Consider the following 27,266-nt stretch of genomic DNA (forward strand, 5'->3'; position numbering starts at 1 on the left):
ATGGAGAGGTTCTGCTATCGCATTGTCCCCACTCTGCCATCAGAAATCTGAACCACAGAGATGCTAGTACTTGCCAAGGCCTCACAGTGAGGCAGGAACAAAGAGAAAACTCTTCTAGTTCTCAAAAATGTGCAAATGCTTGGTAAGCACAAGCCGGTACACACTGAATGTCTGCCAGAGCATTTGTGGAAAGACCATGGAGCTATCTAGATCAGCTCTAAAATAATGCTGTTTTGTGCTGATACTTAACATAGGGTTATAAAAATGGCTGTGATATTGTCATTTTATGTGTAGTTCCCTGAAGGTAACAAATCAAAATGCTAAGAGTCCCATTAATACACTATCACAGAAATAAACCCCACTGTGGGCCCTGGAATGAAACTGCTTGCATTAAGATTCCTGGCTCCACCGCACTGAAACCATAGCCAAATGACTTAACCTCTCCGGGCATCAATTTTTTTCACCAGAACTTACCTCCTGGTTATTGGGATTAGCAAGGTAATCCGTGCAAAGCACTTAGCACAATGCCCAACACGTAGTAATGGTCAATAAATTACTATTGTGAAAACTGTCACATTTTAATTGTATGTATTTCATTAATGGGATATTTTATTAAACAGATATTTATTGCATGGATAATATGATATTCTTATAAGATTATAATAGTCTTTATTAACTGAGGAATTACTGTGTGCGAAATACTAGGCTAAGGGCTTTATATACACAAGCTAATTTATTCCATCTAGCACACCCAGAAGGTAAGTTACAGATAAAGTAACTGAGACCCGAAGTAGTGGTGTAGATGACTCAAGAGCACAGGTCATATCCTGGATCCACCCCCTACTGATCGTGCGCCTTTAGGGAGATAACCTCTCTGTGACTCCTCTGCAAAGTGGGCATTGTAACGCAACACCTCAGGTTGTCACGAGGCAGTAAATGAGTTGGTGTAAGTACAGTGACTTACGTTCTGACACACTGACGCATGTCGAAAGACCTCAGTACATGGTAGCTATGGTTAGTTTTGTTATATACATGGCAAAGCTGGGATCTTCACAAGATTTTTTCTTACCGCTAGCTCTTTAGCACAAAGCTAATTTTTGAACAATCCTGTTAAGCTCAGACAGCACTCCTTGGTGAATGACACGTTCCACTCATGGTTAATGAACAAGCCTATGCCCCTGGATTAAATACAGCTGCATGTTTCTTCCACCAACAATACGCCATTTCCCCAAAAATTCCCTGAAAGGACTTTTTTTTTCTTTTTTTGAGAGAGAGAGAGCAGAGGGGGAGGGGCAGAGAGAGAGAGAGAGAGAATCTAAAGCAGGCTCCACACCGAGTGCAGAGCCCGATGAGGGGTTTGATCTCGCAACCCCGAGATCATGACTGAGCTGAAATCAAGAGTCTGACGCCTAACCGACTGAGCCACCCAGGTGCCCCAGGACTTTCAACTAAACAAATTTTCTGAGAAAGGATTAGAATACTACTTAAAACATAGCCATCCATAAATAAAGTGAACTGCAGTGGACTCGTGCAGGACGTGGGCATATGATTTGGTGAGCTGGTCTTATAAAGTAAGGCCTGGCAGAGAGTAGAAGCAAAATAAATATTTGTTGAATGAGGGAATAAAATGCATGGGTGCTTTAGGTCTAATTTTCTTTGGAGACATGTTTAAGACAGGCAAAGGATTCTAGTTTTATTACACTGAGGTAATCTGAGCTGTGACTGTAAAGCATAACAGAGATGTTTCTTTCTGTTCAGGATTTACGAGACCGCCTGTGGGACATCTGTGACGCCCGGAAGGAAGAGGCCGAGCAGGAGCGTCAGGATATCATTAACGAGAGCTGGTTGCAGGACTCAATTGGAATAATGATGAACCATTTCTTCTCACTAATGCAGGTAAGAGCGACCCGTCAACAACACAGACTCCCGCCTCCACAGCGACGTCCTGTCCCTCCCTTTACAGCTCCTTGGGGAGCATGAGGGGCTGTTAGGCTCATTTTCCTCACTGCATTCTTGCTCTGAGCTCCACCTTGCTGAGGAAGTTAGCTGAAATAAATCATTGTGGCCCGGGCCAAACAAGCACCAGAACTGGGAACATCCCAGGGCGCCTGAGTGGCTCAGTCAGTGAAGCATCCAACTCTTGACCTCAGCTCAGGTCTTGATCTTGGGGTCGTGAGTTCAAGCCCCATGAAGCTGGGCATGGAACCTACTTAAAAAAAAAACAAAAACAGAAACTGGGAGCATCCCAAGCAACCACCAACCAGCTTCGCCTCCGGGTGGCTTAGAACTGTGGAGAGGGACGGGAGAGATGCCGTCTATACTGGTTGTTACCTTATCAGCTTCTCACAATGGACACCCAAAGCAGCCAGCAGAAGCCCAGGAAGGCAGCTCTGCCACAAACCATGGGCGAGGTCAATGTCAACAGGCATTTGATTCCAGAAAAAAAAGTTTATGTCAGGATTAAAAAAAAACAAAAAAACACCAACATTCACCAGAACAGCCTCATGAACTGATATTTGCAGACTGTTAAATAAAAACTGCACTAGATGAGATGAGAAGATAGAAGTTGCTCTTATTACAAGACTATTGTCAGCAGTAGGAAAGCGAGCACAGACCAGGTCTAGATACCCAGCATTGCCAAGAGAAGAGCTAGAGTGTGAGAGCTGGGGTGTAGCGGGCATCAGAAGCCATCTGTGCCTGCTGATTGGCTTTGCCTGAAGGAAAAATAAACATTCCCCTAGCTTCCCAAGGTACCCTCAAGGAGCAAGTTAGGCTCCTGCCCTCCCACAGCAACTGGCAGATAGAGGCATGATCTTCCTTGATGCTTACTGTTCAAAGCAAGGGTGCCCACATACTTGGGAAAGACCATTTGAGTTCTAAAACTGGCAAGAAACTTTTAAAAAGATTTACATCCCAGGGGTGCCTGGTGGTTCAGTCTGTTAAGTGTCTGCCTTTGGCTCAGGTTGTGATCTCGGGGTCCTGGGATTGAGCGCCATGTTGTCGGGCTCCCTCCTCAGCGGAGAGTCTGTTTCTCCCTCTCCCTCTGCTCTCCCCCCTACCATGCTCTCTCTCTCATAAATAAAAACTTTAGGGGAAAGAAAAAAGATTTACATCTAAATGGACAAGGATTTACAATGACAAATTTTCTAAAGTAAATTAGAAAAGGGTAGTTAGGAGCCTAGAGTTAGGAAGAAGAGTATCTAAAGTTAGCCAAGCTGAGGGGAATAGTAAGCTTGTGTTAGTCAAACTGTGTCTACGTGAGCATTTTTTCCTAAGAGGAAGGCAGTGAGGGTAGAGAACGGAAAAGGGTACACTTTTAGTCTTCAACCGATTGACTTACAGGAGGAGATACCGCAGGAGAGGGGATATGTAGCTGACCATCCAAGCTAGCACACAGTAGGTGTTCAATAAAGGCTCGCTCAACCAATGACCATGAATGCTGATACTTCCAACCTTCAGAAGGACAAGCCCGTGGTACAGGGGCAGGTTGGACCACAGGAGGCCTGAAAAGTCAGCAGAAAGCTGAGACCCAGGAGCAGCCTCCCTGACTACCAGCTCTGTGATCCCGGCGTGGGTTGTACAAAGGATTACAGTGAGGCAGCCAAGCAGCCTCAGCCACACTGGGTAGTATTCCTGGGGCACTGGTTTGGGCAAGGAGAGATTGACTGTTAGAACAGGTGTGTCAGAAGCTTCTGGCAGAAAAAACTGAAATCCAGTAGTGAAGGCAAAGGGAATAGAGATTTTTTGGGAATCATTTCTCATTTGTCCGAGCAGTACATGCCTCTTTGGGAATGGTTGAACTCTCACACATCAATACCTAAATGGAAGGCTCTCATTCTGAGAAGTGAATCCACATCTAAAACCAACAAGGAGGAAAGAAGAGAAAGGAGAGGACAGCAAGTAAGAGCTGCTCTTTGTTAATTCCTTCCTCCTTCCTCTATATATGCCAGGCACTGCTCGAAGGACTTTCACATAGATTACATTAAACCTTCACAACAACCCTGTGCTGTGACTTCTGTTCTAATCCTTTAGCATTGTTCAAATAGTTGAAGGCCCGCCACGTGGAACAGCAAAGAACCTCATTCTGCACTGATCAGTAGGACGTTACAAAAATGGAAGCTGGAAATTACAGGAAGTGGATTTCAGTTCAGTAAATGAAGAAAGAACCCAATGATTAGAACCATCCATCAAATAACAGACTTTTGAAGCAACTGAGCTGCTTATAAGCAGAAAGTTTGCACCTGTTTATGGAATGGAGGGCTAGGGGAAAGAATCCTGGTGAAAGTCTTCAAGACCTGCAGTACTGGGTAACAGACAACTAGAGAAGCATTTCCCAAAGTAGGCTCCATAGGACACTAGTTTTATACAATGGTCCACAGAACAGGACTCAGTGATCAAATGAAATTGGGAAGTACTGCATACTCTGTGCTTCCCTTTCCCTGGGAGATTGACAAACATATTGACATATTAGGACGTCAAGATGCCCAGCCATAAAGAAACCTTTTTGATACGTTAACCCAGCATTTCTGAAACTATTTGACATTGCAAAGTTTTTGTTTGTTTTCTCCCCAACAAGGTACTCATTAACAGCCTACAGGACAAGTTTTCTACCCAGTAAATTTTAGAAAATACTATGCTTGATGATTTTCTAACATTCCCTTCAAAACCAGGATTCTGTCTCTAAGCATGACAAGTGAAAACTCTTATTGTCACAATGTGAGATTTGTCCATATAGGAATATCTTAAAACTTAATTTGGTTGCTCTGCAAGAAAAGAAAACTATTTAGTTTTCCTGATCATTTCAAAATGCTAGTTTGAAAAGTTACTTAAATATATTTATGTTTAAAATCCAAATATTTAAAACATGTTTTATAATTTAAAGCAATATGAATGGTGATTTTATTTCATACTATAGATTCAATTTAACCAAGTGAACTTTTTACTGTTTCAGTCATTTCCCTAGAAAAGTTTAATAATGTGCAAGATAGCTTTCAGGAGCAATTTGGTTCACCCTTTTTTGTATCAAAAACAAACTTACTGAAACTCTTTTTGTCTTCTGTTGTACACTACAATGCAAGAGCATTTATTCATTCTGAACTGTGAATATGGCAGTACAAGACTATTTCTTGATGTTTTATGAAATAAACATCAACATTAATTGCTCAATAAATATTGGGATCCCTTCATAAATATCCTTGGGTTAGAGTCAGCTAAGGGCTTTGAACACTAGGTCAGTTTTGTTCTTTTTGGAAATGATGCTTTCTGTAATTAACTATACATCATGGAATACTTCTGCAGAAGGGCTTCAGTCTCTAGGCCCTCAGGTACTGGTTTAAGTAGCCCCACTCACCAAAGCAAAATCTGGAGGTCATTTGTCCACTACCAAAGAGGAGCATGGATGTGCCATCTGATCTGACACCTAATGGGAGAATGGGCTGGAAAACTCATGGTCTACATTTGTGTGTTTGGCACTCACTTGCACACATTTCCTCATTACTGCACAGGGAAGTAGCCTGGCTGGCAGGGAGTCCATTGTAAATGACTGATGCTCGACTTACCACCAGTTCCTCTGTGTTCTCCATTTCCCTCAAGGCAGTGCTGGCAATGCCAACAGACAGGGTTTGCTGTGCGCATGGAGGAGTGATCTCCCTAGTACACATATTGAGCAAACTGTGAAAAGAGAACTGCCCATTACCACCTTGCCTTACCTTGTCATTTCTCCAAAACCTAGTCTTACTTTGTACTTCAGGTTTTTTTGTATTTGTATCTGTACACACATATGTATTTTATATTTGTATATATCATATTTTTGGCATCCCCGATCAACTAACTTGTTACCTCTGGTAGAAGATATTCACATGTTAATATATTGGTTGATTGAATACAGGACACAGAAATTTGTAATGTCACAATAATGAATAATATGTACAACTGTGGACATCATACATACTGTAATCTTTTGTCACAATGTCAAGAGGCATAGAAACACCATCTTGTTGAGTGGAATCATACTCAATGAGTACAGAGAATGCAAAGTCACCAGTTATCTTTCATCATTACGAAAGATATATACCTTTAGATATTCACGTATAGCCAATTCTTTCTTAATTTCCAGAAAATTGATTTCAACTGAACTATTTTAAAATAGTGCTTACGGAGCTTATATGGGAAATATGTAAAGATCAGTTTGTTCTCTCTTGGGTATTAACATTCATATTTGCTATTAAAGGCAGAACTGAACCGTTTCCAAGATACAAAGAGACTCCTTCAAGATTATTACAGGGGAATGGAAGGCAAAATCCCAATCGATGACATTAAGAGATTTACTCGAGTCCCATTGGTCCAACTGGATAGTAGAGAGATTTTGGAAAGCCAACTTAGGTAAGACGGGCCATCATGTTGCACTATAATTGGTTTGAGCGTAAAACTTTATGATTTTAAGTTGAATACCACTAATAAAAACCACACTTTTGTATCTGCAAATCCAAAATCCAAAACTCCAAAAAGTGAAAAATTTTCTAACTTCAACTTAAGATGATTGATATGCATTATTACCCAAATTACTGTGACTATTTACTCACATTGCTGCAGACGTATAGTGTATTTTATTATGAAATGCTTCCAACAGACTCTGCTGGGGATATCTGGGAATGTATAGAGTATATAAATTTTGAATTCTGAAAAACTCTTGCTCAAGAGTTCTCAGCAAGGAATCTTGAATCTCTACCACTTTTATGAAAGTCCCAAGCACTTGTGTGTGCGTATGCGACATGTAAATGAAAATGGAGGGGGTTGTGAGTCTTCTTTTACAGGTAAGGAAATTGAGAAACAGTAAAGGTTCAGTCATATGTGATTATGACTTCATGAAGTAAAAGACTTGTCAATAGTCTAACATCAAATTCCCACCAGAGCAAGAAAATAAAGAATTATATTTTCAACCAAACACGTCTGCAATACAAAAGTTTGTAAATAATTGCATTTATAGGCCCAGGGGGTGGGGGCAGGAGAAGGGCAAGATCCCAACCCAGAGAAGCTGTGAATAGATAGAAAAATATCTTTAAGATATAGAGAGTGGGAGTGGTGGTAATTCCTATGATGTGGGTCCCCACTCCAAAACAATTAGAGAGCAAAAAGTAAGAATTAAAATAAAGTAACAAAAATAAGCTCAAAATCCTTAAAATTAAATGAATTAATTAAAAAATAAATAAAATAGCATTAAGAATTAAAGTAATATTTTCTTGTGACCAATAAGGAGGTCATGAGAAAACAAGAATCTATAAATGTGAAGAGGGGAAAGAGAAAGAAGTTAGATTTAAAAAATAATATACAAGCTGAACATTAAATTTAAATCTCCGAAGATATGAGATGTGTATTGGAGATGGAAGCACTACACGTACTTCACTGTACAAGTCAATACAAATAACACAAGTGGCAGGAACTCAACATGGTATCATGATAGATCTGGCTTCAATCCTGGGTCTGTTATTTACTAGTTGTATGTGAGTAAATAAGAACAATTTATTTTGGGAGGAAAGTCACCCCAACTCTCTTAAGCCTTGAGTTTCTTTTCTATAAAGTAGGATGGTTGTGAAGACTACAGAAAATGAAATCCTCAAAGTACTGAGTACCATGTCTGGGGATCAGAAGACTTGAGATCTAGTCTCAATAACTCTCAATAAGTGGTGACTGTTATTAATGCGTATTATGACAATAACCTACATGCAGTATTTTTTTATTCTTACATATTTTATTTTTTTTTTAATTTAAGTTCAATTAACATATAATGTGTTATTGGTTTCAGGGTAGAGGTCAGTGATTCATCGGTCTTGTATAATACCCAGTGGTCATTACATCACATGCTCTCCTTAATGTCCATCACCGAGTCACTCCATCCCTCCACCCCATCCCCTTCAGCAACCCTAAGCTTCTTTCCTATGATTAAGAGTCTCTTATGGCTTGTCTCCCTCTCTGATTTCGTCATTTTATTTTTTCCTCTCTTCCCCTATGATCCTCTGTTTTGTTTCTTAAATTCCACAGTACTTTAATTGTGAGTATTGTATGTTCTTGCTTTGCTCTATCCTCCCTATGCCAAAAAGCATTTGAGATGATCTGAACACAATAGGGTTAAACATGAGATCTGAGACCCACTTTTTCTCTCTCTAGATTTCCTCTATGTAGTCTCACCATGTCCCCATCATGGCCATGTGTAAGCAAGGAAACACAAGGAGGAAAGTACCGTCTTCTTGATACAAATACAAGGGAAATGTTTAACTCAGCAAGCTACTGAAAAAGAACTCTGAAAACAATAAAAAATTCCAAAGGCAATATGAACCATCAGAGCCATTAAAAGAGGCCAAGTTCCAATGTCTACAGTAGCAGTGCATTCTGTTCTTAGCACAAAATAGCAAGTCAGGCATATTGGGGAAGCTATTAAAGTTGGTTAGCAGAATGAAACAGGGAAAAGAACAGCCAGTTCTTCTTTTCTGCAAAACGACTACGTACCAATCTCAACCTCAAATCACTGCCATGAATATCTACTGAAACTCTCAATCAATGTATCAACCAACCAACTAATCACCTACAGTCTCTTTAAAATGTATAAGGGAAATAAGTATACTGTTCGGTATGTCCACGTAGCTGTCTTCTTTATTCCTATAAAAACAACAATAGCAGCAGCATAATAGTAACTAATAATTGGTTAATGATTGGCAATTACCAAGAATTAGTAACAATAGTAATAGCAGCAGTGGTATTTTGCACTATTTGAGGAAAGGAGCTTCAGAAAGTCAAGTGACGTGCCTCAATTCATATCTATTGATAGTGGCAGAATTTTTTTCCAGTAAATGAATTCTAACCCCAAATTTTATCTCTAAATGATATGCCACTACTGCTGTCCTCCAAAGCAGGGTGTTGGGAAATGCTTAAACATTTGGAGATGATCACGCAACCTTTACCTTAACTTGTGAGACGTATGAATCTCAGTGCCTCAGTGACTGGCATTTGGCATTGCTTGATTATCAAAATGTAAATTGTCCTTGTGGGTGGATGTGTACTGCGTAGAAGAACCTCCGCACATGGTCTTTACAGGCACGGCACGCTGTCGCAGTTCCAAGTACGTAAGAGTCGAAGAGCCAAGTTCAAGAAACCACGTCTAGTGCTTCAGAACAAGACCAAGCTGTTTGTTGGAGTTCACGACCAACTTCCTTGGTCACCACTCAGTTCCCCAGCAGCTTGAGTCTGCCAGGCCAAATGCTTGACCGTCTTTCTTGTGGCTCCTGACTCTCCTCAGGTTTCTGCAGCGGCCTCCTTGGAGCTTCTGTCTCCCCATTCCATGCCTCGCCGAGGACTCTTTGCGCTTTGGATCTAAGGTGGATCCCAATCATAATAAGCTTTCTGCCCTGGGGATCTCTTCCCGTTTCTCATAGCATTTCAGATTCAGGAGTCCTTCAGGGCTAGAACGTTCCCGGGGGCAGCTCTCAAATTTCTACATAGGGGCAGCAATATGGCTGAGAGAAGGGAGAAGGAGAGCTTACCTCTGTGTTCCCACAGCACTTTACAAAGCAAAGAGAAAACTTCACCATCCATACTCTAAACTGGGGAGGCCTGTTGAATTTCTCCCACCCCCACCCCCAAACCTTGTGGTCTCCATGGGCTTCCCCGTTGCAGCCCTCACATCTGTCATATCCTGCTTTTTCACTGTCTATTTTGGGAAGCCAAATGATGCTAGTCATCTTAAAGGAGTGGTGCCCAGTTTTATTTGATTTGCTTTTTCATGACTGATTTGTTCCTTGTTGGAAGTTGATGCCCCAGATACATTTCAAAATTGTTTTTCTTCAGGATTCCCATTGTTTTATTTCCCTCCTCTTAATCAATGAGAATTAAACCTAAAAATTATGTTTTGTTACTATTTGTTTCTAGTTTACTCTTGTTAATAAGACTATAAAAATTTGAATACAGTCTTTTTTTTTTTTAAGGGAGGGGGTTGTGGGAGGGGCAGAGGGACAGAGAGAATCTTAATCAAAGCAGGCTCCACTCCCAGCATGGAGCCCAACGTGGGGCTCAATTTCACAACCCCGAGATCATGACCTGAGTCAAAATCAAGAATCAGTCACTTAACTGACTGAGCCACCCAGATGCCCCCTGAATACAGTCTTTTATAGTCTTTCCTTTATTTGAAGAGTTCTTCCAGGACATCTTTGAAAATTGAGGTTAAAGCAAGACAACAAAATTCCCAAAGTAACATGGTTGTAAAAATATTATTCTGTTAAATGAAATATTTATATTTCCTTTTTATTTGTTTGTGTTTTTCAAAGAATTCCTCTCATTTCTCGAATATCCATATCCCTGGATTCAGCTATGTCTAAACCAAAAACAAAGGCCATCCTGAAGGGCAAGATCGATTACTCACTGGAAAATGTTGAGGCAAACTTTGAGGCAGATGAGAAGTTGCTGATGGACACCTGGCAGCAGAGTTCTCTAGCAATATCTCACATGGTAAGCAGTGCTTGTTATTAGATTTTCGCTAAGTACCAACATTGGTAATATGCTATGAGTAGAAAATTCACACAATGTTGTATAAATGCATACCTTCAGGAAGTTTTTTGTTTTGTTTTGTTTTCTGAAAGAAATAAGAAATGAAGCAATTCAGTCAGCAAATATATGAGCTCAAGAATGGAGTAAACCAACACGTAGATTATTTTTTGTGCTGGGCCAAAGTTCCAAGTGTCGAGGCCAAAAGGGTCCACTGGGAAAAGCCAATGACGTGGGTCAAGTATAATGCAATAAGGGAGGGAGGGGACTATGGCCAAGTGGAAATCATACTCCTAAAGAGGTACGTGCTACGTCACCCTGACCAAATTTACCATTTGAGAATGAGGCCCAGTATGGCTAGACTTTGCAATTTTCCAAGGAAAGCCAGAAATTCAGATTTGTATGTGAAATCTACTGATTTTAGCATGTTAGAAATGAAATCAAATTTGTCAATGTTACAGAGCCAGGAAAAACACACATCTGGCCTGTAGGCCTCTAGTCTGCATAAGTTACCTGTGGGGTGAGTACTATCCTCTCTACCGTGGAGAACGAGGATTCAGAAAGGTTAACAAATTTTGCCAAGGTCACTTAACAGGTTAAGTGTCAAAGAGGAGAGTTCAACCTAGGACTATGTGAGTTCAGAGTTCGTGTCCTTTTCAACTTCACCGGGAAGCCAAGGGACAGTGATAGTCCCTGCCTCTAAGGGGCCCGTACCAAAGCAAAAGAGAAGAGAAGAGCATACAGATAACACTAATGTAAGGAGAAGCTTCCCCCTGTACAGAAGGTGCACACAGAGATTAGCTTGGAGGACCACGGTTCCCTCACCCTCCTGTCCTGAGTGCCCAAGGTGGTTCTGTTTTCACACACAGCCACTGGATATATGGCTAAGCATGGTTGCCATCTTCAATGTCAGTAACCGATGCTATATATAATACTTTGGTTTGCATAAGTAATACCAGATTCTTTACCCATTCACGGCAGTATTATCTTTGTCATAAATTAGGTGACCACATAACGTAAATTAGGTCTCTCGCATTGCTCTATTTTTCCATCCTTACACAAAACCATTGCATAATGTCATATCATTTATTTGTTACCTAGATGAGCAAATCTTCCCACCTTGTCATCTGTCCAGAGCACTTTGGCTTTTCTTGGCTCTTTGCTTTTCCATATAAATTTTCAAATCAGCTTGTCAAAATTTACAAACATGTTGGCCATAGATTTTTTTAGATGATATTTATCAGATTATGGAAGTTTCTTTTCATTTCTAGCTTACTGTGAGGGTTTTCATAAAATGTATTAACAAATGGTTTTTCAGCATCTATTGAGACTGTCATATGATATTTTTCTGTTTCCTATCAATGTGAAATATCATGTTGGTCAATTTTCTAATATTAAACTTACATCACATCCCTGGAATAAGTACAACATTATAATGAAACATCATCCTTCGTACATATTGCTGGATTTGTTTTGCTAATAATTTGCTTAGGATTTTTGAATCTTTGTTCATGAGTGAGAAAATCCTATCATTTCTCATGCTGTCCTTGTCAACTTTTAGCATCCGCATAATACTAGCCTCATAAATCAAGTCAGGATATGTTTCTTCTCTTTCTATTCTTGAAAAGAGTTTGAAGAGGTTGGAATTATTTCCTCTTGAAATGCTTAGTAGCATTCACCAAGAAGCCATCTGGGCCTGGTAAACTAAACCTTTTCCTACTAGGAGGTAATTTTCTTTATCTATAATGCTTTTTTGGAAATTATACTTTTAAATATTGTTTGCATGTTACATCTTTGTTCATCCTCTTATTTTTATCCTTTCTGTATCTTTTCTTGCTTGCTAACCCACCCACCCCCCCGCACTTACTTTTAGAGGTAATACATTCTGTTGCTGTTCTGTTAGTGGTTGCCATAGGAATTACACCATAAATTGTTAACTTATCAAAGTCTAAATATTATTAAGTCAGTAATTTATGGTGTTATTCCTAGAGTAACCACTGAGTGAATTAGTGTGTGTTACTTCCAAACTAATAGAGGGAAAAATGAATAAATTTAAAATATTAAATCCAAAATAAGAAAAGAAAGGACAGGACAAGATTTAGGACAAACAATACAACTAGAAAGCACATAGTAAGACGGTAGATAGATAGCCCAAATATATCGATAGCTACTTTGTAAGGGCAAAATGATCCAGATAAAGGAAAGGGATTGCTTTATTTGTTAAAAAAGCATATGATGCTTATAAGAACTCAGAAATGATCTTCTGTTATTGACCAGAGAGGACAATGAGGTAGTGTGATGACCTCCAGTAGCCACCGTGGAATCCTAAACCCTTGACCCAGAGGCTCAGAGCTGCCCATCGTGCTGGTACCAACTCATCAAACCTTCTCGTAAAGCAACTAGATATTGCTTCCTACATACTCCATCAGCATTAACAATTTCCATGACTCGGCTAGTGTCGTCTTTCTCTTCTAAAACATGCTCCTCCTTTCTTCTTTTTGATTAAACTATATGCTTTCTATAAATCTTCAGAGCTAGTTCCTGCTTTGATTCCTGACTAGTTGGTTGCCTGTTTGAAGCCTTTGCTTTCTCTGATCATGTGCTCTTCCAGTCCCTGTAGCAGTATTATCTCCCCAGGCACCCAGCTCTTCCTATTTAGGTGATTGTAATGATTATCTCATTATTTTCCCAAACACTTAACTGGACTCTAGTATTTTTTATACACCCTACACCTAGCATCATGCCCACATCTCATACAATACTAAGCCCTCAGCACAGTCTGACATGGGACTACTGCTGTACCTATGACGCCGATGTTACTGCTGATGATGACGGCAGTGACTGTGGTGATCACTCCCAATATTACAGCTACCAAGCCCCAGAGAGTGGGAAAGCAGAGCTAGGAGTTTGAGGGGGGAGAAGGAATTATTATTCTTATTGAGCTACATAAAGCGATTCACAAATCCCATTAGAACTGCCTGGGGAGATGACATTGTAGAATATTACGTTGTTAGAAAGAGCAGCATATAGCGCAAAGAGCATTGGCTACCCCTCTTGGTTAAGTTGTGTGATTTTATGGAAATGACTTAACCTCTTCCAGTCTTCAATTCCTTCTCTGTAACATGGGAGACATTCCATATACCTTTCCTCTCACGAATGGTTGAAAGATCCAGTGAAATAATGTATACCAAAGAAATTGTAAATATAATAGATAATATTATTTATATCTAATATTAAATATATAATATAATGATAATGGAATTGTAAATATAATGGATCATGATGTTAAAAAATGTATTCACAATTGTACTATTGTCCTTGTGGACTTTAAAAACCACATAGAGGTTTCCCTGGGTGGCTCAGTTGATTAAGCACCTGCCTTTGGCTCAGGTCATGATCCCAGCGTTCTGGGATTGAGCCCCGCATCAGGCTCCCTGCTCAGCGGGAAGCCTGCTTCTCCCTCTTCCCCCAGCTCGTTCTCTCTCTCTTTCTCTCTCTCTTTCAAATAAATAAATACAATCTTTTAAAAAAATTAAATAAATAAAAACTACATAGAAAACAAAGGAGAAAAGTTAGTAAGTACTAATCTAATTAGTATTCCTAATAATTGTATTTGAATCCTGCTTTTATGTCTCAAGTAGACTTTTATGACCTTGATGTCACATGACCTTAAGGGAATTTAAGTTTCCAGTGAGACAGACATGCTTGGGCAAACTGTTGTAGGGAAAACAGTGCCAGCAGGGATTAGTGCAACAGAAAGGAGAGCGCTTTAACACGGGCTTTTTTCTACACAGCAGTCTCACCAAGAGCTACCCGTTTCATGTGCGATGTTAATTTTTAGAAAAACTTTCTTCTAATTAGCAGGTATGCAATGATTTCAAAGAAACAAGTCATAGTTAACGCCCACAATGTCAAGACATTATTTCTAGAGTTTCTTTAGCCTTACAGGTAGATTGCTGAATGTATTGTGAATTATGTTAATTTTTGAAAGCGACCCAGAGGTCTTTGAGGGAAGTGGACCAAAAATATGCAGATGATGATAATTATCATCACCACCACCACTACCACAAAGTTGTTTATAAAGGAGAAAAATCCAATTTTAAAAGAAATTGCTAACTTACTGTGCTTTGCAAAAACAGATTCAAAAATGAATTGCTTGCAATTTAGAGGGGGGATGTTAACAAGTCTGCTTTCAGCTTTACCAAGAATCTTAAAGTACAGTAGACTTCATGAAATCCATTTTTATGGCTTAAGGGCAGCTGATTAAAACCACATCCATAGGCTCACACAAAGCTGGCTTGTTCTCTGAAACCTTTCTGTATTTCTCCAAAGTTCCACTGATCTTAAAGAAGCTGTGGGTATGTTCCGTGAAATATGATTATTTTAAAAGAAACTCCATCTATTAATAATCATTTCCTGGGCACCCCCTATGAGCATAGCAGGTGCTAAAGGCTGCTTGAAGCCATTTGGCGGGTAGAACAACATTTTACATTCATAGAACAGTTGGGGACAGTTACATGCTGAGCCCTGGGGTATGAAGTGTGCAGGAATTGGGGGAGAGCGGGAATAGGCTGGTGTATCTCGCCAAGACTAAGCGTCTTTGAGGGGAGAGCTTGTGCCTTATTCATCTTTCTGTTCATCTCCATTCAACTTCCTCTTTCTCCTCTGAGCCCCTCACCCAGTCCTCCCCAAAAATAACACCAGTCTTGGACACAGTAAGCACTTCAATAAATGAACTCTCATGACCACCATTTCTTTACCAGTTGCTTTATTGACATTTTAAGGTTTTCCACCATATGTTGCTCCTCCCTCCTTGGTGTCTGCAAGTTTTCTTTCTCCCTTTTGGGGGTCTTTTCTCAGGTCTCATTTCTTGGGGCTACACCCCTAAGTGCTCTTCACCTCTTTAGGGGCAGTTGGACTTATTTCGAAAGATCAGGCCTTTGAAACTGCAGGCATGGCCCCAGCATGAGCCTCAAGACGAGGTTTCCCTGCTGCCTGAAGCAAAGAGCCCCGGAGGAGAGATGGAAGGGTCCCAACCACGACCCACCCTCCCCGTTCCTCTGCTACAATCGGGTGGCCCCTGCAGCTAATCTCGTGTGAGTGAAAGGAGGGGGTGGCCGAGATGGCGGGAAGCTGCAAGTCCCCTGAGTAGAGGAAGCTGACAACAAGGATGAGGTTAGTCCGGGGGACAGCTCATCCTTGTGAGCACTGCACCTTCTGGGACGACATCTAGTGTTAGAGGAGAATGGAAGCCCAGGATTCAAGTGTCCATGAGCCCAAACAATACAAGGCATGCATTCCCAAACCGTGGTGGGGGAGCGTGAGAAATTCGTACCCGTTTTATGTATAAAGCACAATTATACGTAAAATACATAGACAGATACACTTTTGCAGTATCAACATTTCATGGAGGGGGACTATGAGGAAAAACTGTCTTTAAAACTCTGTGGGGGTGTCAATAATAATAATAATAATAATAATAAGTGAGTAACATTGGTATAAAAGAATAGTGGGTGTTAAATCCATAGAGTCTGAGATTTAAGAGAAAACTTTTAGAAAGCGTCATCATGGCACTGCTGCAGTGCGGGGGCGCAGCGCGGAAACGCAAGGTTGCGCTGCAGGCGGGGCTGGAGAAAGTGAGCAACCTACACGCAGACGCTGCAGGGAAGCCGCTTCTGGAGCCCCGGGCCAGGTTTCCGCGTCAGTAAAACACTGAAGTGTGTTTTCTGTCAAGACTGAGTACATGGCATGGTTGTTTACAGGAGAATGAGGCTTCAGTTGAGCTGGGTGATGACTAAATCCACATGGCTATTATGTTTCGTAAGTGTCCACTCATTGAAATCTTGCTCGTATCCAACCAGGTGGCTGCTGAAATTCATCAGAGGCTCATGGAAGAAGAAAAGGAAAACGTGCCAGCAGACACGAAAGAAAAATCTCCTCAGATGGGTACAAATAAAAAAGTCAAAAAGGAACCACCCAAGAAGAACAAAGCAGACAAAAAAGCAAAAGGTATTCATGGTTCTGGCATCCAAAACTGTGGATGCTTAAACTCCCCTTGGTAGAACACAAACGTCTAAGCAGGCACGTCAAAGCTACTATTGGTTTGGGTTTGTGCGGAGACCCAGGCTCTGGTGGTGTTAGCTGGCTAATCATACTGGTACCAGTCTCACCTAACTTGTTTATCCAAATAGCCGCGCGGATCTAAGGTAAAATAACCCTCCACGACAGTTTGGAACATGCTAGAAGAACTGCAGGTGGCACTATGTAATCTGAAAAGTGTGCACAAAGAGGCTGCGGTAACTGACAGGAGGTTGGATGAAAATTACATGTATGTAAGTTTCAGGTTGAATTCAGGTTTCTGGTTTAATTCAAGCACGTTCCTCTCTCCAGGAAGCCTCTTGCCTCATCTCTGCCTCAGAGACATGAGGGGAAAACAAGAGCGAGAGAAAACTCAGGCTGGGAGAGACCTCCTGTTCGCCTTGGGGATAAACTCTGGCACACACATTATCCCCCCTCTGAATGTCTCCACTTGTACACATGTAAGGTCAGTTGAGGCGAGAGAGGAAGAGGCAGAAGGCCAGGAGCAGAAGTCACCTCACTAGTCAGTTCCTCACGAGACGTTTGTTAGGCTCCCGCTAGAAGCACGGCATGATGGGTACTAAGGACACAATGGTGAACTTCAAGAACAAGATCAAAAACACAGTCCCTGCCCTGATGGGAACTCTAGTCTAGCAGCAGAGACAGACACTTGACCCGTCATTGTTCGTTAGCGGGGGAGGTGCAGGTGACCTTGAGAGTGAGGTCACCTCAGTCCTTCTGAGGGGTAGGGAAGCACTTCCCAGCCGGAGTACATTTAAGCAGCCCTGAAGAGGAGTAAGAGGAGGAGCTGAGGATGTGGGCAGGTGGGGGGTGAGAGGTGGCACTCGAAGCAAAGAAAAGAATAGCACCGCAAGAACAAACACACCACTTAGCCCATCTCAGATGGTAAAAATGAAAGAGATAAGCAGCATTTGAAGGACATGCTTCAATCTACTATAATGAATAAATGGTTGAGTCCAGTCCCTTAATTTTACCGATGATAAAACAGAAATCCAACAAGATTAAGCTCCCTTTCACCTGTCATTCCTACATCCGTCTACTATTGCAATCACATTTTATTACAATTTCTTTATTTACAGTTATGTCCTTCACATGACTTGAACCCTTTGTGGTCAGACCTTCAAGACAGATTTATTGCCCTAAGTGGAATTATGCGAATGGGGCCTGCAGCTGGAATCACACTGCCATTTCTCAAGGGTAGATTGTCAGAAAAATGCCGACAAATTCTTGTTTTCAAATTCTCTTATGTAACCATTGAAGTACTTGCAGTTAAGTACTACTGAAAAGATTGTTAAGTAGATTACAGATTCTTGACCATGAGCCATATGTCAGCCATATCTTCCGGATGTTGTCCCCTGGTCTTTTCTTCATGAGGGTCTGGGATAGCCTCGCCTAACACCAGCACCTCTGACGGAGCAGGGCTTCTGCGCTGGCTAATGGCATCCTGGTATGTTGCAGTTTGCTCATTTCCATCCCCAAACTCTGCATCGCACCTTCCTTGGAGTCTATAACCATGGCTGCCCTCCCTGCACACCTCATTTTCCCATCATGCTACACAAAAGGGGCATTTTATACATGTGTAGCCTAGATAACACTGGAGAATTCTCAAGGAAAGATCAGTATTTCCCACTCACAGTCAGAACCAGGGTTGGTCCTTTCCAAATCCCAAGAGGTTTGCTACAGACCCGCACATTTCGCTTGGTCCTCATCTTGCCCCAGGAGCTGTGTGTCCCCCTGCACGCCCGCTCGCTCCTCCCCGAGTCCCACTGTGCTTTCAGGCAAATCACCACCGACGGCAGAAGCTGCCCCTGTGACAGTGACAGCAGAGGAGATTGCCCAGATGGAAAAGAGAAAAGAACTGATGCTCAGAATCAAGGAAGAGCACCTCGCTGCCCTGCAATTTGAAGGTAGTAGCATTCGGAAAGAACCGAGATGATTCTTTTCAGTGGAAAACAGACCCGTAGGCCAACAGCCCACGGCCCACTCAAGTTGCATCTTGCCTGTGAGAACACAAAGCAAAGCGATTGAAAAGTACAGCATTTAGTTGGTTGTTTTCATATGACCACATGAGGGCTAGATTCAACTGTCCTATAACTGCTGGGATCTCAAAAAGAGACAAAGAAAATTTGGGAAGGGGTTAGGAGAACGCCAGCAATAATTAACAATCTCAGAGAATAGATTCAAAACGAGTATGTTAGAGTCTGTGTGGTTTTACAAGTTGAAAGAAGGCTTAACGCCATGTATGTAGGTGGTTTTATATGTTAAGAATAATTTAGGCCTCTCATTGGGAAAATAAATCCTGACTGAGGCTAACAGGCCCTGAAAGTGAGTTTTTGGGAACACAGGCCATAGAAGATCCAGTCATGGGTCACTAATGTCCACAAACCTCCTTTCCTATAGGTAGTAATGATTTTATCAGATATATTCTCCTGGCTCTTTACTTGTCTTATAATGCAACTCAAAATGGACTTGGAAAAAAATCAGGAAAATGAGCAAATTAGGCCAGTGGCAGTGGAGGAAGCAGGGAAGAAACATGGGAAAACGATTTCAGAAGTAAAATCCACAGACCTTAGCGTGTGCCATGGGCAGCAGTAGGCCCTGGGATACAGTGATTTGCCCTAGTTTTACCAGCGCTAAGAAAATACAATGACGTTGCCATCCCGAGGTTCTAAAGTAGAGAGTCATCAAGAGACTTTGTACCTTCCCCTTTTTGAAATTCAGAAATTATCTATTTGTGTTTTCCCACTCCAATTTATCAAAGAATATATTGCTATAAAGTGCAATACATGTAAAGCTCAGTTTATAATAGTTTTGGTTTAAATAAATTGTCAATGACCCTACCATGCATCACATGACATGTGACAGTGACATAGGTCAGGTATTACCTATACTCGTATATTACATGTGCACCTGCATCTTCACAAGCTGAAACATGATTGGTTTAAAACTGAATTCAGTTGATTAGAAAATGCATGTATATATAATCCTTCATTTTCTTTTTAAATAGAGATAGCCACGCAGTTCCGGCTTGAACTGATAAAGACAAAAGCACTGGCTTTCCTTGAAGATTTATTAACGAAGGTGGTCGATGTATATAAACTCTTGGAAAAGTGGCTTGGTGAGAGGTACTTGAATGAAATGGCCAGGTAATGTACCACAAGGCTTTTCCAAAATGCATTTTTTAATTTCTGGAGGCCAAAACTGGCAGATTTTTAGGCATTTACAAATACATATTACATTTACAAATAGAAATTTTGACCTTTTAGGGAATCACATATGCATTTGTATTTGGTTCTTCTCAAACAGTAAAGTCATGTATCAAACTGTCCTATGGCAATGTCCAGTTTTACACATCATTTCTGAGTTTGGTTTTTACCCTGCTCCATGAAGACCTTAGTTTACAAGGTATGATTATAGGTAATTTTAAAATATTTTTCGGAAGTAAGATGATGTTTCATAGCTTTCTAATGCCAGACTTACTTTTAGGGTCAGCGCTGATTAGTGGGAGAGACTAAGAAGTCAGTCACTGCAGTGTTTTACCAGGGAGGTTGATTCCCTTTAAGGGTGATACCCAGTTCTACTTCACTCTTGGGTTCCAAAGGTTTTTCAGACTTCTCATCTCTAGTGAGGGGCAGAGTCCCATTCTCTTAATTCTCCCCTAAAAAGCAAAGCAGAAATAACCCTCAAGTGAGAGTCAGGAGACATGTTCCAAGAGATGGGTATTTCCTCACTGGCCATAAATAAGCACCATGCCTAATGGCTAGGGGCCCCGTGGGCTTCATCTATACCAGGAAACACTGCAACCAGGCTATTTCAGAGATTTCTACTAGATCTAGATTCTGTGAACACCGCAGTTTGGAATAAACACTTCCTGAAAATTTAGAAGTTGCTACCTACATAGAATGCGAATGGCAAGTATTCTCAGAAACAACTGCCATCTGAAAGATACTTGTTATGGTTAGTTTTCTATAATCCTTGTCGCATCATGAAAGTTCTGTTGTAAAATCTTCAGCCTGGTTTTTTATATCTGTTGTGCTATATAGTAACACACACACACACACACACACACACACACACACACACACCCCTTAGCCTGGTAACCTGACTGCAGTAAGGCTTGAAATAAGTTTTTACTACTGGATAGCCGCGTCTGTTACTCGTTAACATCACAGAGCAGTGATGTTCAGTTCTGTTCTCTGCTTGCCACTTACAAATGAAAACATATCTTCTTAATTTGTAGAATTCACAGCTCCCATCCATGCGGCCCTCAAGAGACAATGCTTCTTATTTTTATCAGATGTACTCCAATTTCTCAGATTTATATCGTGTGCATATACCTGACCCCTGAATGTGGCCACGAGAAGTTAAAACTAGGACTGCTCAGCTATGCCTTCTGTTTTGGTTATTGTAAAAAGTCTCTGGTGGTAAAAAGGAAAACAGAGCGAGAGCTATCAGATCCCTTGGAACTTCAAATCTTGCTTTTCATTCCCTTGGCATTTTTCATCTCTTCCATTTGTGGGAAGGGTATGCCTGGTAACCTCCACTAGGTGGTGCACACCCATCTTGAGATCCCGGTTATGGTGCTTTGCGGGCACTCACCAGTACAGCTGCGGGAGTTAAATTCTAAGGTGGTCTTTTCAAAGAAAGCACCTAATACAATTTTTTAAAATTTTCAGTATATATATATTGGTGTTCCTGGGTTACATAAGAGCAGATTCAAAATGGATTTTTCCGTCGTGTCCAATCTTTATTGCAAACTATAAGCACCGTCCTTCCTGTAATCCAGTAATATTGTTTTTATTCATGTGTAAAACTTCCCTGGCTTTTGAAATGGCCTTTAATTATGGCCATAACTATAATCCCCAGTATAGGTTAAATCTATGCCCTGTGTGATTTCACATTAATAACCATAAGGTATGGAGTTATGTGTTACTGACTCCATGCAAAGATAAGGAAATTCAGGGAGCTTGGGTAAGTTCCCAAGGACCCATGGCTATGGAGCGTTCTGGAATGAGAGCTCAGCTTCCACTATTCTTTCCACCGCACCTATTACTGCTTATACCACATGATTTAACTAGGAATTATTATTTGTAAAAATAGAAAGCAATTTCGTTGGGTTTATATTATTAAGTCCATTCTGATAATTTGTGTCTTAAATAACATCAACTCCTTGATATTAAGTTAGAGAAAAGCCACTTTTCTAGAAATCCATAATCATATTTGATTAACTTAATAATTTTTCCTGATTCCAAATAAATGTGTCATTCTAACCGTTGTATTTTACAGATTTTTCTGCCATATAACTTTATTCTGGTGCATACTTAGAATGAAATATATATCTTGACACAATCTTACTTTCACCATAAAATATGTTCTAATACTAATGAAACCATATTTGAGAAGTCCCTTTTTGTTCAGCTTCATTTAAATATGTGACTGTGAGCTCTATAATGAACATATATCTTATTTCCAGTCTACGCTTATTTAATGATACTCTGCCTTTTCACAAGGTGGGTTTGAAGAGAATTGGCATTTGTAAACATGCACATTGAGCTGTCTACCTTAGCTGTACAACGTGTAACCTCTTTATGTATGTCTAGTAAGTAAACACTGTCAACCCGGTAGTATTTAGTGGGGATAACCCTATTCTTTTTTCCATTTTCAGTGTGGAAAAATTAACTGAGGTGGCTCGCTATCACATTGAAACATCTACAAAAATTCAGAATGAACTTTATTTAGACCAAGAAGATTTCTTCATTAATGGCGATATGAAAGTCTTTCCAGACCCCCCTCCTCCGGTGCGCCCCCCACCTGTGGAAAAGGAAGAAAATGGCACCCTGACCATCGAACAGCTTGACCGTCTTCGAGATCAGTTCTTAGAAACCGCACCTAAAGGTAGGAAAAATAATTATCGTGAAAAAGGACAAAAAAGGATAAGACTAATGAGGGTAGCAGTCACTTGCTCACAAGTAAAATCAGCCCCCTGGGGTTGCATGTCACCAAAAGGAGCCCTCGCTGTGTTCCAGTTTATCATGCTTTTGCTTCCTACAACATAGATCCGAATGAAAGAAACTGGAGGAAAACAGTGACTAATCCTTCAGCAGTGTGGTGATCCTCATTCCTAGTAGTTCTCCTCTTCGGCCGGTCCCTGCCCCTGGCCAGAAAGTCAGTAAACTTGAGTCTGACTGTGTCTGGCAGTTGAGAGAGACGGCCTCTGCACACATGTCCAGTCTAGGGTTTGGACTGAGATGATGAGTTTGTGTTTCTTTCTCCCCCACTAGTCTGTGGAGGGAGACCAGGGAGTAGAAAATTTCCCTTTTCCCTCAATGCTTCACAGACTAAGAACAGAACCAGGGAAGCTGTCAACAAAATATTTGCTTAACTGATAAATGTGTTCACACGTATGTGTACATAGTATTTTATGCACACAAATTCTTTATCTTCTTCACACGTTATCATATGGCTCTAGCATGCGCCTGGGCTATTTTTTTTTTTAATTCAGTCTCTTTCTACTTCCAGATATTCTTCAGTGAATTCCATCAACTGATGGCACAAGTAATTCAGACAGATCATGTAGAACTACCATCCCATCTCCATTTTATTGGTCTGGACACTGAGTCACGGAGCAGTTTTTACATATGGTCATATGTCATCCAGGCCTCTTCAGCTTCAAAGCTCTTGCCCCTTCTCACTGAACTAAGTCATCTCTCGTAATTAGGTTTATTTTATCTCCCAACATCCATGTATTGGAAAATCATTACTTTTCCCTAGAGAATAGTCAACTGACTCTAGTCTAGCACTAGCACAATTCCACTTTCATTGTGATTATATTCATTTGTTTTTTAAAAGTCAAATACTTCTAGAAACCCTCATCAAATCTCATTAGTCAAAAGGGCATTCCCTTAGTCTAAGTCTGAATGCCTTTTTGCTAAGCCCAGCGGGTGAAACAGGGGTAACCATGGGCCCCTGGGTGACCCCCTTACCCTGGCACATGTCAGTACATCTCATTAGCATGAGTGGTCTCCGTCTCCGGTACATAAAGGCACACACGACAACTGTGCATGGACACCAACTCTGGTCGGCAGTATTTGGGCAGAAAGGAAATGCGGCCATCAGCAGATACAAAAAATGGCAGTTTTATAAATTCCGCCCGTGAAATCCCTTCCATCTGACATTCAGGCAGGTTCCAGTCTCTTCCCCACTGTGTGGGTTTCACAAGGCCCTCTTATTACGTATTTCCTCCTCGAGACTTGCTTTTGCTCTTCATTTTATCATACTATTTTTTACGTATAAAAGAAAAAGATACATGTATAAAGATTCTGAATATGAAATATGCTTTGATTTAATCCTACACTGGGGTGATGGGAAGAAAATCATCCAGTTAGCAGGTCAACACTAAAAGCATTTGGGGGTATTTGAGTAGGTGGAAGTGGATTTTGAAAATTATCAACCACTCATAATCCCTTTTAAAAGGGACCTTGGTATTCATGATGATAACCATAATACATTCTTGGATCCAACTTCAAAACCAGAGGCTGCATTTCAACTAAAAGTTTAAAAACAACAAAGAGCAGCTGTAAGTTGACATGTGTATGTCTTAGAAGATTAACTCTAGAAACCCTTGGGACTAAAATACGTCAACCAATACATTTATCTGTTTTTTGAATACGGTAGAATGAATGCAACAGCTTTCAAAGTATGGTAGAAAGAGGAAGGAAGGGGGAGAAAAGGAAAGGAGGGGAGGGGAAGGAGAGAGATAGTTGTATAGTTTTTTAAAAAGTAGATGTAAAAGGAAAACCACTTGCCTGAGGGGCTTAGAGTATAATTTGAAAAGGCAAGCAAGGAAGAAGAAAATATAAACTTCTATTTAGGTTCTTTCTGGACCAGAATATGAACTTTATGAAAGTGGTCAGGAATGCCGAGCAAAAGAGGATCCGTGCTCAGCGAGGTGGGTCAGGGAAAGTTTGGTGGGATTATACCTCAGAGGAAGGAATTGGAAGAAGAGCGATGTGATGGCAGGGATCCAAGGGGTATTTCAAGCTGGAGGAACAGCCACTGGCCAACGTGCAGATAAAAGGCATGGGTGTGGATATTGAGGGAAAGGTCTGGAGACTGCTTTGCTCCTCCTTCCCCCACTGCACGAACCACACACGAAGAGACGGGGAGGCCTTCTCTGTCTGAGGAACCACCGCCATCCACCCAAGCTGGAGAATTAACCCAGATTTAAGAATGGTAATTACTGCACAGTTTACAAGGCTATGCAATGCTGTGAGATTTGGGGGTCTTAATGGTTCAAAATGACTTGTGGTCTATGAGCAGTTTAAGTTCTTTATTATTAGCTCAATTATGCTATTTGAAAACACACACACACACGCACACACACACACACACACATACTCTTTGCTTTTTAAGCACATGTAAAACCTTAGCACGGTATCAGGTAGTCTATCAATAAAAGTAATAATGTTCGTTGTTGTTATTCTTGCTCATGTGATAAAAGGAAAGCAAAATAATGATCATTCCATTTTCTGCATCCCAGAGTCACAGTTCTGTGATGACTTCTTTGAAGTCAGGCTGCAAATATGGACATTGCCCCTCCTAGAGGAAGTCCAGTAATTACCACTCACCCTTTCTCCCCGACTCCCTTAGCCCCCCAAAGTCCTCTGACTTCAGTCGTTCTTCCTCAGCTCCATGATTCTTGTTCACTGCCTTAAACGATACACAGCTATCCATCTTTTAAGTGAAGACTTTGATCATATTCCTTCTGAGAATTGGAAAATAATCTTTTATGGTAACTTCCACTGTATTTACATCAGAACTGTATAATTTTGAAAGACAAACTTAGTTTAAGTGATCTGCTTTGAAAGTATGGAGCAACTGGCTGAAAGTGGCACATTTCTACATGTGTAATCCTACAGAACTTCTTCCTTGAACTTGAAAATTGCTGTTATTTTTAAGCCAAGAAGGAAGAGCATTTCCGTAAACTATTTCACATATGTTAGTGTAACCTACGGTATCTAAGATGCAACTTTCACGCTTACTAAAATATGGTAAAATATGATGAACAGATGTATTTTTCTCTAGGAGAAAAAGCATAGATGTTCACACATAGTCATTTTATGACTAGGCCCACAGGAAGATGTTTTTAGCAAATTTGTAAGGAATGGTAATATGAAGTTCCACTTTGATAACTTTTAATTATGCTACATAAATAAAATGATTGAGTGAAATGGATACTCTTCAAGTAAAACTAGTGACTTTAAACACTTGATTAACTAGTATCAGAATATGAACAGAAAAAAACTAAAGCTTAAGAAGTTTTCTGCTATTAGCTACCCTGCTTTAAAAATAAAAGTCTTCATTAAAATAGTCCTTACTAAAGATAATGGAAAATTGAAAATGCCTTATATACTGTAATGTTTATATTCAACACTCCTCTCCTGGTCAAAATCTGCCACTTGTAATGATTCTAAATCTCCTTTGGTAAAGGCAGTCATGAGAAATAAAATACCATTTGTTGATAGGATCGTCACAAATACGCCAGAAAAGAAAAACGACCTGAGGCATGACAATCATACAAGATCATGAAAATGCAGTGAAACAATTTATCATGCTAGCATTGTTCTTGCCACCCAGCAAAGAGCCATACTTGAGAATCTCAGGAGCAGCTTAAGTAAGAGCCAGCCAGTGAATTGGCAAGACCTTCTTTCATTGACTGCCCCAGGAATCATTCCCACAACAGTGCTCTCAGCACACAGGGATATTTAGCGAACATCTTCTGAATTACAACAATAGCCAGTATTGACATGGTGTCTGGCTCCACGTGCCAGGCCCCGTGCTAGCATTTCCACGTCGCTTCACTTCTTCTTTTTTTTTTTAATAATAATTTTTTATTATGTTATGTTAGTTCACTTCTTACCCGTGGCTGGCTGAGTAAGAAGACCCAGCCACAGGTAAGAAGAATCAGACAGCTCTTTTCAAATCCACCTTTTGTCAAATGATTGTAGTAGGATCTTGGGCAAGTTAGTTAGCCTCTTTCTGTCGCAATTTTCTCATCTGGACACTGGGATATTTCAATGGAGTTGCTATGAGTGTTAAAGTAATTAATTTATGTAAAGTGTTTAGGAAGTGTCAGGCACATAGAATGTGCAATTTAAGTGTATATAATCCATTGTCATTTAATTATATAATTATAATAATATCATTATTATTATATAATATGTAACATTATGCAATAGTGAATCAACTATTCCAATTATTACCCAAAATATTAGCTCGGTATCCTGAGGGTACACATACCAGAACAGGCATCTACAGCATTACCTTGGAACATTTCCAGAAAAAAAAATTACACCACCTGATAGAATTAAGTCCTAAAGTATGTGGCTCCCCAAGGGACCATAAACATCCCAAACAAAAACACTCATTTTGTATGGCGCATTAAGCTCTGGGTAGGAACATCTTGTCTCTAAACATCGAGTGCCAAGCACATCAGGAAGACAGTCTTTTTCCAATGGAAGCAATTTGGAGTCTGTTGAAACTAGAACACTTTAGCAATGTTCCTCAGTCCCCACTTAAACCAAAAGAACTCCTTTTCTTTGTAAACCCATCCGTATTCCATGTAATGTCTGTAGCGA

The 27,266-nt window shown here is 40.5% G+C and overlaps 1 protein-coding gene across 6 annotated transcripts in view; it reads left to right on the forward strand.

Moving 5' to 3' along the window:
• SPEF2 (sperm flagellar 2) overlaps positions 1–27,266 on the forward strand; it is a 163,307-nt gene that overhangs the window by 102,670 nt on the left and 33,371 nt on the right. For 5 of the 6 annotated variants that reach the window (XM_057312193.1, XM_057312194.1, XM_057312195.1 and 2 more), the window contains exons 23-29: positions 1,759–1,896; positions 6,230–6,381; positions 10,314–10,494; positions 16,392–16,539; positions 18,408–18,536; positions 19,637–19,775; positions 22,295–22,524. In XM_057312193.1, coding sequence (XP_057168176.1) covers positions 1,759–1,896; positions 6,230–6,381; positions 10,314–10,494; positions 16,392–16,539; positions 18,408–18,536; positions 19,637–19,775; positions 22,295–22,524 — 1,117 coding nt within the window. Of the gene's footprint in view, positions 1–1,758; positions 1,897–6,229; positions 6,382–10,313; positions 10,495–16,391; positions 16,540–18,407; positions 18,537–19,636; positions 19,776–22,294; positions 22,525–23,148; positions 25,956–27,266 lie in introns of those variants that run through there. The other variant, XM_044387029.3, reaches the window with a different exon arrangement.

Source organism: Ursus arctos, unplaced genomic scaffold, assembly GCF_023065955.2.
Source record: "Ursus arctos isolate Adak ecotype North America unplaced genomic scaffold, UrsArc2.0 scaffold_15, whole genome shotgun sequence".
In the NCBI taxonomy this organism is placed as follows: domain Eukaryota; kingdom Metazoa; phylum Chordata; class Mammalia; order Carnivora; family Ursidae; genus Ursus; species Ursus arctos.